The sequence below is a fragment of the Diaphorina citri genome, unplaced genomic scaffold, assembly GCF_000475195.1.
Source record: "Diaphorina citri unplaced genomic scaffold, Diaci psyllid genome assembly version 1.1 scaffold79, whole genome shotgun sequence".
Taxonomy (NCBI): Eukaryota; Metazoa; Arthropoda; class Insecta; order Hemiptera; family Psyllidae; genus Diaphorina; species Diaphorina citri.
Window position 1 is genome coordinate 30,495 of NW_007377516.1, and position 12,764 is coordinate 43,258.

The window sequence follows — 12,764 nt, forward strand, 5'->3', positions numbered from 1 at the left end:
TCCAACTTTAAACCCTAGGAAAATACCTGAAGTCCAACTTTAATCCTCTTAGTCAGAGCATCCGGAGGGAAGAGGGCCTGTACTAGAGGTACGGCAGAGGAGGACACCACACCACCCTCTGGGCCGACAGCATGGATCTCTTGCCGGAGTCTGGACACGACAGCAAAGTACTGGGGGAAGTCCACGGTCAATATGCGAACGATACGGGATGTGTGCAGGTCTTCCAACTGACGCAGCTCTGTGGAAGGAAAAAAAATAATAATAATAATCGTCTAAATTTCTTCTCAGGCTTAAAAGAAGAAGATTTTTTTTGACCGATTGCAATACTTTCTCTTTACTATACATTACTAATATAAAGTAAAAAAAATGCCTGACAGAGAGAACTGTAACTGCTGAGGTATTATCGTCCCGAAATCGAAGAGAGAAGGAGGATAAGATAGGAAAAAGCCAGCCGTTTCGAGAACGAACATTATCCGTGCAGGATAAAATCCGCTCCGGGCGGTAATCGAACCCGCGGCCTAGCGTTTACAAGACAGACGGGCTACCAACTAAGCTAACTAGGCTAGCTTGGGGAGTTAGAAAGATGTAGTTCAAAGTTTTCCCATAATATTGTAGGTGATCTAGTTCAGGACAGCCAAACTAATACGTCACATGAGCCCACGTGACGTGATAGTAGTGTTTCTACATTTACCTTCCCCAGGGAAACTCTCATTGAGGACCTCCTGAACAGCTTCTTCACTTGCATCCAACTTGTGCTCTTTCCACGTGGACCCATCATCCGATCTGAGGATAATCAGCTCTCTCTCTTTGTTTCGTAACGAAGCGAAGTGAGGGACTTCAATTATCACAGGACTGTGGAAAGAAAAGTATAGAATAGAATCATGTATTGCTTATTCTGCTAAAATAGGACTAAAAAGTTCCTAAAAAATGGAAAGAAGAGCATAGAATAGGAAAAAAAGTGGTGTCAATAGGAGTGAGAGGAACAACAAAGAGGATAAGAGGTGTGGAATGTGAAGAAAGACGGAGCAAGGATATTGAGAACTGAGATAAAATAAACTACCTACATTTTGACTCTATTCGATAACCATTACAGGAGTTCAATTTTGTAATACTATCCATCTAAAAAGGGTAAATATCCCAAACAAAGGAAACTTACCCTAAAAATTTGGCTCCAGCTGGACCCAGCTCGAGAATTCGACTGGCCAGGGCTTCACTTTCCATGATGACAGGGGGATTCACGATAAGACCATAGCAGTTACAGTTCCCTCTGTCAAACCTCTTAAAAAAAAAATACTTTCTTCTGCCAGCGGAATACTGAAAAGTCTCTTTTTGCTAGCAATTTCAATAAAGTCACTACAGTTTTTTTTTACATTTGCACCAATAAAAAAGTAATTGAAATTCGAATGATTTGTTGTTTTTTCGATGGAGAGATTGGAACCCAGGACCTTTTGTATACCAATCAACCCTTTCTCTCCCTCCCTAGGCGCAACCCATTCCGTCCGAACTGGTGACCAAGTTGCTAGGCAACCGAGTAGCCGTCTCACCCATCGTCAGCATCGAACCCAGAAGACGCAAGTTCCACAAGCCCATCACCCTAACCATACCCCTCCCCCAGGCAGCCAACAAGGGCATGATCAATCAGTATTCCGGCAATGCGCCCACCCTCAGACTACTCTGCAGTATAACAGGTAAGAGAAATGGATCAGAAAAGATCTATTTATAATAATAGGCTATTAAAGACCTTCAAGTATTCAGCGTATTAAGCCAAACACTGACTATCAGTTAGACCTGCCAGGGACACCTGATCAGGTCCTCCTGTCAGGTCTACCTGATAGTGTGTCTGCTCATCAAGTATCAGGTAGACCTGACAGGTGGACTTTTTCAGGTCTACCTGACAGTGAGTGACTGGCCTTAGATGGAACACTTCTTCGACTTCTTTCCTTTGTATTCACATCCCTTCCTTGTATTCCCTTTGTATCCACCCGTTTGTATTCACAAAGCAAGTTCAAAATTCATACATAAGTTGTGAATTGACAATTTACAATGTTAAAAATTTCAATCCTCAAAGTTAAAAATTTGTTAAAATTAGAGCAAAATCCACAACAAAACGTAGATTAGAACAGGGTGCGTCAAAATTCTCAAACGTGGAGCAAAAATTTAACTGCATATCCGGGGAACGCATACACAAATAGCGCCCCGAAGAGGACCACCGATAACACTAGGCCACCCAGTATAAACTTCCACTTGTGAGTCTTGACCACGTCCAGTAACACCCTGTATGGGGTCAAGATGAAATTGAAATTGAACCTGTTGGATGGAAGAGAATGTCTCGGTCATTATTCATTAATATTGCCCATTCCTTTGAAATTATTTTGTTTCTATTAACCTTCGTAGCCCAGCATAACACTGGCCTAGAATGTATTTAATAGCTTATGGTTGCCAAAGGCTCAAAGAGACCGTCTAGGACTGTGTTGCCTAGGACATGTTTGGTGCTTTTTAACCTGCTGACCCTCCCGAATGGTTCATCACTGAATGGAAATCAGGAAACACCGGGTTTATCTGATTTTGATGGAATTTGGAAAAAGTATTCCACAATGTTAATTTACCGTTACAAATCTCATCAGTAAATAAATGATTTCTTCAATTTAATTGATCCCAAGGGCAAGGCAAACCTAGAGTCCTAGACCCTTAACAAATGGATTGTACCTGAAGTGTTCCGATCCACTCGACCACTTTAATTTACTTGGTTAGTTCGTTTTTTGATCCTTTTGTGGCCCTTATCATGAGTATGGTCTATAGTTTACTGTAACGCTTGTCACACTATCACTGGAGAACCATTGTGAGATTATAAGAGTCTAATAGTATACTACATATCTTCAAATAGTGGTCTAGTTTCTTGACATTTGTTCAAGGTAATGTAAATGAGGCTTGAGTGATTACCTGGTGCCAACTGCGCAAAGCATACAAAGCGAGTTCCTCACGAAAATCTTCCCCATCACTTCTGAATGGGAGCTCAAAATCTCGCGACCCCACTACCACGGATTTCTCAAAATATACCGGGTAGCCTATTTCATGTCGGTCACATAACTCCTCCAGTATCTGACTGGGTCTGAGTTGATCTCGCCACTCTGTAGTGTAATTCCTGGCAAGACCTGAAAAAGTGAAAAGCGAAAAGCATAATTGCTCGTCCAGTCTGGCTTGAACTTCGTTTCGGATTTCTGAAAAGGCAGAGCATAATATATGAATATCGTTTATTATAAGTTTTCCAGTACCCCTATGTCAGGGTTTATACGCGACCTGGAAAAGTCATGGAATCTGAAAATCGGCCAAAAAGTCATGGAAAATCATGAAAATTTAAAGAAAACCTGGAAAAGTCCGAAAAACGGCCTCCGGCGCATTCCCCCTCATATCCCTTGACGTTCTACATATTGCATATTTTATTTAAATGAAGGGGTAATCTTACTGATTTTAAGTACCTCCGCCCCCTAATTTTCTGGAAAACTCAGGGAAATTTTCTAGAAAAGTCATGGAATAGTCATGAAATTTCATTCCGGGAAAAGCGTATAAACCCTGTATGTCGTTAATGTAATGAATTTACAAGGCTGAGAAAATTTTGGGAGAAAAAACATGCTACTCTTTTCTAAAGGTTCTTTACAATCTTTACTCTTTAGTGCTTTTCTAAATTACTAAAAGGACTTTTTAGTCTTATTCTGGCAGGATAAACAAGGTATATTCTATTCTACTCTTGTAATATTACTAGCTGAATTCCGTCGCTTCGCTCCGGAATCCCGCTAGTTCATCCCGAGGCATGGCCAAACTTGTGGAAAAGGCATGGCAAAAGCATACTACGTTCTTACTTCAGGAACAGAAATAATGATTTCAAAAAGGAACTTTAATTGTGTTAAGCATAAATGCTTGTCACAAATGTCGCTTAATGCACTACGCTAAATTTTATATAATACTACGTTTTTACTTCAGGAACGGAAATAATGATTTCAAAAAGGAACTTTAATTGTGTTAAGCATAAATGCTTGTCACAAATGTCGCTTAATGCACTACGCTAAATTTTATAACTTCACCCGGACTCGAACCACTAACCTCCAGATCCGAAGTCCACCGTGCTAAAAATAAACATCATTTTGATTATTACCACAACTGCCTCTGTGGCGACTGTAAAACCGAGACTCCAAATCCATCTCGGTCATTCCAATAATAAACATCATTTTGATTATTACCACAACTGCCTCTGTGGCGACTGTAAAACCGAGACTCCAAATCCATCTCGGTCATTCCAATATAATCATCTTTCGAGACCGAATCATGATCCTTGATTTCCACCGTCAATTTAGCATCAGTCGGGAACGATCCTTGAATTTCAAAATGGCGTCCGAAATACGGATTGATCTGATTGGTGACGTAGTTTTCCCGATCGTTGATCTCGACGGAACCGGTTTTGAGAACGATGTACGGGTCACATTTGCCGTCCTTGTCCTTCGGGTGAAGACCGTACGCCCGCACGATGTATACTCGGATGGTGACGTTCACCTGAGGTGGACGAAGATGGGAAATTGTTCTATAGCGTTTCTACTATACGATGCTAGTATCTTATCTCTTGACACTGACAGCATCAAAGACAGAAGATCTTTGGATCAAACCCAAAACTGTTGGTTTGAAAGTTAATCTAGGAAGGAAGAAAGAAAGATTTGATGATATGTATGTATCATCTGCATCATGTGCGACAAAATCACCCGTAAGTCAGAAAATGATTAGGTGAAAGAACCACTTAAACAGAACAAATAATATCTCGTTACTCAAAAGCTACGAGTATTACCTTCTCATTGTCAATAGACTCCTGCAGCGCTCCATTGCTCAAAGGTTTTCCACTGAACGTCACCAAATGGTCTCTGTCAGCCGGATAAAACATGACATTACCCTTGAACGATCCGACTTTCATCTCCGCCAACGTATTCTTATTATTAGAAAACAACTTTCCATAGTAGAAGTCAAACGTTTGCAGGACATCTGCAAAGTGTTCAAACTCCGGAACCAACTCCAATTCATTCCTGTAGATAAATAAATAATTAATGCCGTTTCTGTAGTGTTATTATATCACAACTTTGGTGCTCACTGCAGCATTGTAGGATTTTTCCAAATATCTCAATAATCCTAACACCCAATGTTTACCTGTAGATAATCAGCGCCGGGGATTTTTCAATCTCTTGAGGAGATTCTTGGAGTTTTGTGCCAAACTTTGGTGGCACAATGTTGCAACATTTACAAAGCCGGATGGTTTTCCGCTCCTCATTTTCCCGTTGTATCTGTTGAATCTTCTCGTTTTTCAATCTCTTGAGGAGATTCTTGGAGTTTTGTGTCAAACTTTGGTGGCACAATGTTGCAACATTTACAAAGCCGGATGGTTTTCCGCTCCTCATTTTCCCGTTGTATCTGTTGAATCTTCTCGACCACCCCTGAGCTATACACCGAACTGTAGTAGAGACTCCACCAGTCTGGTTTCTCCTCCTCATCCGTATCAACTTCAGGAATTGTGAACGTATCGTAAACATTACTTCCAGATGGTTTTTCTTCTAGCTCGATCAACTTATAGTATCTCGCCCTGATCTTGACAGTTCTGTTGTAGCCGCACACACAATACATGGCGAACAGGAAAAGTTTCTTCCCTGTCCACAGGAGGATTTGAAGGAGTGTTAGCACCAGATAGGGGATGGAGCAGATGTTGAAGTTCTGCTTGCGTTCAGGCAGTTTCAGCCAGGCGTTCAAGTAGTGCCCCGTCCTCATTGCGTGCTTTCCGCTCCGCTTGAGACATTTCTTGCCTGGAAAGATGTAAGTTGGTGAAATCAGTTTACAGAAAGAAGAATCTGTAAAGAAGAAGAATTGATGGCTCATTTTGAACTTTATCACCCCTGTTAGTTCCTTTTTTTTTAGTCGAATTCCTGTAACTCCCCGTAATGCTTACACTTTTCTCCACACTTGTGCTTCCTCCTATATTTCCGCGTAGCGCGGTGTAGTCGCTCTAACTCGCCCAAAGGAAGGTCCATGTTGATTTTCACCTCGCTTGCGTAAGTTGGTGAAATCAGTTTACAGAAAGAAGAATCTCATAGTGTCATCACTTCATCAGACATTGATTCAGTCTGGATGTAGATTGTAGGTACTGTACTTTTCTGAAGTCCTTGCTTTATTTTGTTTTACCAATTGGTCTTATTGTTCCCAAGCTTGGTGGCTCATCAATTTTTGTCATTTGAACTTTATCACCCCTGTTAGTTCCTTTTTTTTAGTCGAATTCCTGTAACTCCCCGTAATGCTTACACTTTTCTCCACATTTGTGCTTCCTCCTATATTTCCGCGTAGCGCGGTGTAGTCGCTCTAACTCGCCCAAAGGAAGGTCCATGTTGATTTTCACCTCGCTTGTTCGTGATGACCGAGCTTCGCTCAACGCTTTCTCGTGAAGAAGGACATTGCGTTGGTTCAGGTGAAGTTTCCAGGATTTCTCTTCGATGAACTGTCGAAACAGGTGATTGATGTTGTCTTGCACACAGATACCTGAAATGAGCCATTGTTGGATTTCATTAGTTAATTCAAGCTAGATGGTAAACTAGCTGAGTTTGCAACACCGCTACTGAAGGGACTCGTTGATGAAAAGAAAGTGTGAAACAGCTGTCTTAGTATGTAACTTTCAAAAGATTCGTAGTCCCAAGAACTAAGATCCTTTCAGAAAAAGAGGAACTTCCCTCCTCTTCCTCTTCAGTATTTGATATTAATGCTTTTCCAGTACTCACCTTTATAAACGTACTGGCCACGTTTCTTCTGATACAGCTTGATAACTAGCGGGGTCTTGTACTTATTCAGATTCACCTGGACCACAGCAGAGAGTATCTCAAAGTTCTGATGCCTCCTGTAATCCCTGATAACACTCGACTTGGCTTTACCATCTGCACATCTGAGGGCAATACAGGGAGTGCGAATTTTCTTCACGTCCCTCAGTCCCCAAAACAGAACTTCCATCATGTAAGCTTTCTCTGGAGGAAGCAAATGTTGAGGCATTTTGTAGATGAGGGCACCTTTGTCACCTTCAGCTACTTGTTCAACTTTGGTGAGGTCAGCGTTTTCGTCACCGTCTTCAACGATTTCCACCAACTCTACCAGCAGAGAGTATCTCAAAGTTTTGATGCCTCCTGTAATCCCTGATAACACTCGACTTGGCTTTACCATCTGCACATCTGAAGGCAATACAGGGAGTGCGAATTTTCTTCACGTCCCTCAGTCCCCAAAACAGAACTTCCATCATGTAAGCTTTCTCTGGAGGAAGCAAATGTTGAGGCATTTTGTAGATGAGGGCACCTTTGTCACCTTCAGCTACTTGTTCAACTTTGGTGAGGTCAGCGTTTTCGTCACCGTCTTCAACGATTTCCACCAACTCTACCGCCGCTGTTATTTCTCCCACTTGCATGAACCGGTTGTACACTGGATAGGTTCGTAGCTTTGTGCTGCTTGCACTTTTGGTGTCTTGTAAGAGCACCACGTTGGGTTTCACTACGGCTCTTCCTATCAGCTCGTCTCTGTCCTTGGTCAGTTTATTTGATATTACCTGTGGAAAAGAGATGCGGAGTGTATTAATGATACTATAATAACCGTGAGGAACGTTGCCTTACTTTAGTGATCCATGGGAAACTGTTACATTTAACGTGTTCTCGCCGCTGGCTTTCCCTATCCTTTTTTGCTAATAACCCAAGAGACAGGAGCATCTTTGACAATCATCCTCAGTAGATTACCCTCACTACCAGTATAGTATTTTAAAAGAGGTTCGATAGAGGGAACTGTAACTGTTAATTTCTTATCGTCCCGAAAGCGAAGAGAGAAGGAAGACATAGGAAAAAAGCCAGCCGTTCCGAGAACGAACCTAATCTACTCAGGATAAAATCCGCCTCGGGCGGGAATCGAATATTACCTTGAGTTTCTCCTTAGCGCCAGACTTGGTCTTGAAGTCATCGTCATCCCAAAGCTCCAGGATGATGGTAGGCTGATTCTGTTGGATTCTGGACTTGATCCGGTATCGCACCACTCGAGATATGACGACAGTTTCCTTCCAGATCGGAGTGACTGTGGCTTTCACCGTGTGGGACATTGCGGATTTACTTCCTGAAATTACCTAGAATATAACATCGTTATTTGCAAAAGATTTTTTGAAATTCCCGTGTACGTGCGATATGACACTGTATTTGATAGCAACATGGAAAATGGGATTTGGGAATTTTCTGTCTTTTAGTTGGCAAAATCAATGTTGACAGCCAATCCAATTGTTTAGACATTAAAGTCAAATGTTTCAAAGGGTTCTTACTAAAGAAAGTATCTTCGTATCTTCTTTTTATTGTTATTGTGATAGTTTTTTTATTTGATTTGGTTTAACGAGACAAATTAATGAGAAAGTTAACAAGCCATTAAGAAAGCATTGAGAAATCCCCCGTCACCCTGAAGTAAAGGTAGTAATAGTTATTGAGCGAAAAATATTACAATAAGGAGTGCTTGGGGCAAACAATACACAAATCTCCATTGTTCTTAGCTAAGCCACTTGATTCCCCCTATTAAAGTTCGAATCGCACCTATAAACCTATATGCTTGATGATCTCACACCTATAATGGCATTAATGACCCAAAAACTAGACATGGAAAAAACTATCATACTTGACAACTAAAGCACATTTCGCTAACCCTATCTAGAGAACACCCAACGTAAAATAATGTACTCACAAAAAACCCACATACTTCCTTCCCAAAGATCTTCAAACCAAAGAGGTGCTAAAAATTAATGAAGCTTTTCTACTTGTTCGTAGGTGACTTAATAAAATAAAATTATGACCCGAAATTATGTACGGTAAGGTCCGAAGTTCGAAACATTATGGCTTGGTGAAATCACTAAACTGAGTAAACCAATTTTTTTGACACAAAATATTCTGTAATTTTTGTCGAAACCAAGGGCTGATTCAGGGAATTTTCATTGAGGTATACATTTTTATACTAAGCATTTTTGCTATAACCTATTTCTTTTCAATTTCATTGAGCTAAGTACATCTTAACAAAATGTGTTTAAATTACTAGCTTACTACAGATAATATAGAGACACGGTTTGTATAATTTAACATACATCTACAAATACTACCTCAGAAAAAATAGAGGGTACCTATAATAACAGTTAGCTACAATGCATCTTCTGGTTTGTATAATTTAACATACATCTACAAATACTACCTCAGAAAAAATAGAGGGTACCTATAATAACAGTTAGCTACAATGCATCTTCTTCAAACTTAATAGTTTTCTAATCAAATTCAAAACCAATCTAAAAAATCAAAAGCAGAACAAAACGAAAATGAACTAAAAATCAACAACAAAAGAACACTAAAACAAGTGATGGTGGAGGGTGAAATCAAAAGTCTACTATCAAAATAAGCAGAACAAAACGAAAATGAACTAAAAATCAACAACAAAAGAACACTAAAACAAGTGATGGTGGAGGGTGAAATCAAAAGTCTACTCAACCTTAAAGACAACACAAGATTACAAACACAACTAGTACTTAGAACTAGCTTTAGTACCTTCTGAGAAGATATGGTAAATACAAAGAGGACATAAATTTGTTTAGCATTACTTCAAGTCAAATTCAGATCCATTTCTATCCCAGGAAGGGGAAATCTCAGTAAAAAAAAAAAAAAAAAAAAAAAATCCGCCGGGATTAAAAACTACCTTAGTCCCAAGCCCAGAAAAAAAAAAAAAAAAAAAAAAATCTGCCGGGATTCAAATCTAGCAGCTGAAAGTCGCTTACAGCTACTTTAAAGACCTTTCAAAGAAAGAAAGACCTTTAAAGTAGCTTACAGCTACAGCTACTTTAAAGGTCTTTCTTTTACCATATCCACATCAGAGGACGAATATTACAAATGGACGAGTAGGTAGGTAAGTTGATTAAAATTAGGGAAAGGCATTCCTCAATCACAAAGTATTCACAACACAAAGGTTTTCCAAACTTACTTGGTCCATGGCGCTCTTCTGAAGGACAAAAATGAAAAGATATTCCCCCAAAAACAAGGGGAAAAGAAAGAAAACAAAGATTAGCAACAAAAATCAAAACTCAGGGGCAAATCATGAATACAGGTTGTTAACGGTGAAAACAAAGCTGTTTATACAGGGTGGTCAAAAAAGGTTTGCTAGAAAAAGTAGAAATGTTATTGGTTAGGTGGGAAATTGACTTTTTTGTACAAAAATAAACCTCAAAGATCCGGATGGGATTACCAGAAAAATCGTTTGATAATGTGATAAAAAAATCACTAGAACCTTTGAGGTCATTAAGTCATTATGAATCTGAAATTCGAAACCAAAAAGTTATTTTGGCACAAGTTCTTCAAACATGTTAGGTCCTAAACTACTTGTAATCTTCAACCCTTTTCATGATTGGAATTGCATTTATTAGATAAATTCAAATATTTATTACATCCTATTAGTTTACACGTGTTATTAATCAATGTCATTCGTATTAGTATTTACAGAAAAGTGCGTATTGTTCATCAAGTAGCCTTTCAAGTTTCAAACCAACACAAAGGCATTTAAATTGTCTTTCTTTGGAAAATAGGAAAAGAAAATTAGGTATCCTTGATTTAAATTTTGGATTTCGCAAATGTGACGCACACATGTTTCGGTAGAATTATTGAGACAAAAAAATAAAAGAAACTCAGAAAATTATGATTATGATGAATGGTTTGACTACTTCATTGGACTGCAAGACTATTGTAGATTAAAATACGGACCACAGAAAGACTATTGTAGATTAATTAATAATTTAATACGCACTCTTCTGTCAGAAAACATAGTGAAAACAGCACAAATGAGATATTTATAATTTGCATTTGGTGAATCATTCAATAACAGAGATAAAGGAAGAGAATATTTCGGAAAAGCAGTTTTGACTCCTAAATAAATATGGATAGTAAAAATAACCAATATCCAATTTCCAATAACTACAATAATGAAGGTACCTACATATGTCAGTATAATAAAAGAAATATAACATTTATAACCATTTGAACTCCTTTTTCAAATCCCAATTTAGCACTTGCCGAAGTAAACCGGAAAACAATTCCGCAAAAAATACGATTCCCATTTACAATACGCTTTAGTCATTCTCTTATTCCCAACTCATAACATTTCACAAGGAAAATGATTAAGGTGAGAAATCTCAATAATATAAATGATCCTATAATAAAAATGATCTAATCCTGAGAAATTGTTGAGTGTGAAAGTTAACCATGCTATGAACACTTAGCCCTTCTACTTAGCAGACAGGTAGTTCAAAGCGCAATAAGAGGCATAGTGTATGACGGTATACACTAACAATTTAGGTATCATAACTATCATACACGGCGACGTATAAGGCCAGCCACCCACTATCAGGTAGACCTGACAGGTACACCTGATACCTGATGAGGCTCAATAATATAAATGATCCTATAATAAAAAAAAATGATCTAATCCTGAGAAATTGTTGAGTGTGAAAGTTAACCATGCTATGAACGCTTAGCACTTCTACTTTTAGCAGACAGGTAGTTCAAAGCGCAATAAGAGGCATAGTGTATGACGGAATACACTAACAATTTAGGTATCAGAACTATCATACACGGCGACGTATAAGACCAGCCACCCACTATCAGGTAGACCTGACAGGTACACCTGATACCTGATGAGCACACAAACTATCATTTAGACCTTACAGGTACGGTTGTAAATGTCCGAATGTCAGCTCTACCTGATACCTGATGAGGGACACACACTATCAAGTAGAACTGACTCTATCAGGTATACCTGACACCTGATCAGGTCTACCTGACAGTGAGTGGCTGGCAAGAAGAGTGATTGAAAATGAAAATAATAACAATTCCACTCCGTATGTACGTGATGGCACGTGCTGTCAGCTGGAACTAACTCTCTTTTGATGTGTCTTCTTACACTTTTGCTGAAGTATTGGACTAACTCTCTTTTGTAAGCGCTCTGTTATGTCTTCAATTGCTGCATTGGAACAACCTGCAGTTGGAGAATACGTTTTGGAAAGCAATCGCAGGCATGACAGGTAATTGGCCGTTTTTGTTGCTACAAACCGTTCCGATGTTACAGACAAATCAATTGGTCGAGATGTCATTTCTAGCCTCCATTTTTGTAGGAATTCATTTCTGTTCTTTGAGAGTTGCCGAACTTAAAAAATGTCAAGTTCCACGGAAGAAGTCCTTTAGGAGAACCCCGTCAAAGAAATAATAGAATAGAATATACCTTGTTTATCCTGCCAGATAAGACTGAAAAGTCCCTTTACTCCAGCAGTCTAGATAAGGTCTTATAATTATATTTCATGGGTCAGGTTTACAGTTATTTATGTAAATAAAACCTTGTTTAAATAAGGCTTTGCTACGACCCTATATTATAGGGCCTGCATCAGTTGAAGGATATTAGAGGACCCAGATGACCCTATAAGGACCAAAAAGTAGACATGTAAGAATGTGTTAGAACGTGCTGGATATTTCAAGTGTTGAAGTCACGCGGATACTGCGCACAAAACGCGAATACCGCCGACAAACCGCGAATACCGCGAACAAATCGCAGATACCGCGAACAAACCGCGGATATACCGCGAACACATCGCGGATACCGCGAACAAATCGCGGATACCGCGAACAAATCGCGGATACCGCGAACAAACCGCGGATACCGCGAAC

General features: G+C 39.4%; 3 protein-coding genes across 3 annotated transcripts; all 3 read right to left on the bottom strand.

Moving 5' to 3' along the window:
* Nucleotides 1-14: 14 nt before the first annotated feature.
* On the bottom strand, nt 15-1,234 carry LOC103522329 (ankyrin-3-like). Its single transcript, XM_026832531.1, has 3 exons — nt 1,157-1,234; nt 692-852; nt 15-238 (listed from the first exon to the last, which is right to left on the bottom strand). Exons 1-3 carry the CDS (start codon nt 1,219-1,221, stop codon nt 15-17), a joined length of 450 nt encoding a protein of 149 aa, XP_026688332.1. The 5' UTR covers nt 1,222-1,234.
* Nucleotides 1,235-2,907: 1,673 nt separating this feature from the next.
* LOC113472747 (otoferlin-like) lies at nt 2,908-5,305 on the bottom strand. Its single transcript, XM_026832533.1, has 4 exons — nt 5,202-5,305; nt 4,832-5,063; nt 4,236-4,545; nt 2,908-3,152 (listed from the first exon to the last, which is right to left on the bottom strand). Exons 1-4 carry the CDS (start codon nt 5,303-5,305, stop codon nt 2,908-2,910), a joined length of 891 nt encoding a protein of 296 aa, XP_026688334.1.
* On the bottom strand, nt 5,302-8,163 carry LOC113472750. Its single transcript, XM_026832537.1, has 6 exons — nt 7,964-8,163; nt 7,225-7,603; nt 6,795-7,190; nt 6,419-6,558; nt 5,975-6,068; nt 5,302-5,831 (listed from the first exon to the last, which is right to left on the bottom strand). Exons 1-6 carry the CDS (start codon nt 8,138-8,140, stop codon nt 5,302-5,304), a joined length of 1,716 nt encoding a protein of 571 aa, XP_026688338.1. The 5' UTR covers nt 8,141-8,163.
* Nucleotides 8,164-12,764: the final 4,601 nt, after the last annotated feature.

Excerpts from the sequence above, each read along its gene's own strand:
- LOC103522329 (XM_026832531.1), bottom strand. The coding sequence starts at position 1,221 with ATGGAAAGTGAAGCCCTGGCCAGTCGAATTCTCGAGCTGGGTCCAGCT. Across the intron at positions 853-1,156 it reads GCTGGAGCCAAATTTTTAGG|TCCTGTGATAATTGAAGTCC; the intron begins GTAAGTTTCCTT and ends TTCTTTCCACAG. Across the intron at positions 239-691 it reads TGAGAGTTTCCCTGGGGAAG|AGCTGCGTCAGTTGGAAGAC; the intron begins GTAAATGTAGAA and ends TTCCTTCCACAG.
- LOC113472747 (XM_026832533.1), bottom strand. The coding sequence starts at position 5,305 with ATGAGGAGCGGAAAACCATCCGGCTTTGTAAATGTTGCAACATTGTGC. Across the intron at positions 4,546-4,831 it reads AGTCTATTGACAATGAGAAG|GTGAACGTCACCATCCGAGT; the intron begins GTAATACTCGTA and ends CGTCCACCTCAG. Across the intron at positions 3,153-4,235 it reads TCGCCACAGAGGCAGTTGTG|GTCTTGCCAGGAATTACACT; the intron begins GTAATAATCAAA and ends TCACTTTTTCAG.
- LOC113472750 (XM_026832537.1), bottom strand. The coding sequence starts at position 8,140 with ATGTCCCACACGGTGAAAGCCACAGTCACTCCGATCTGGAAGGAAACT. Across the intron at positions 6,559-6,794 it reads TGGCCAGTACGTTTATAAAG|GTATCTGTGTGCAAGACAAC; the intron begins GTGAGTACTGGA and ends GGCTCATTTCAG. Across the intron at positions 6,069-6,418 it reads GGTCATCACGAACAAGCGAG|GTGAAAATCAACATGGACCT; the intron begins GTGAAAATCAAC and ends TACGCAAGCGAG.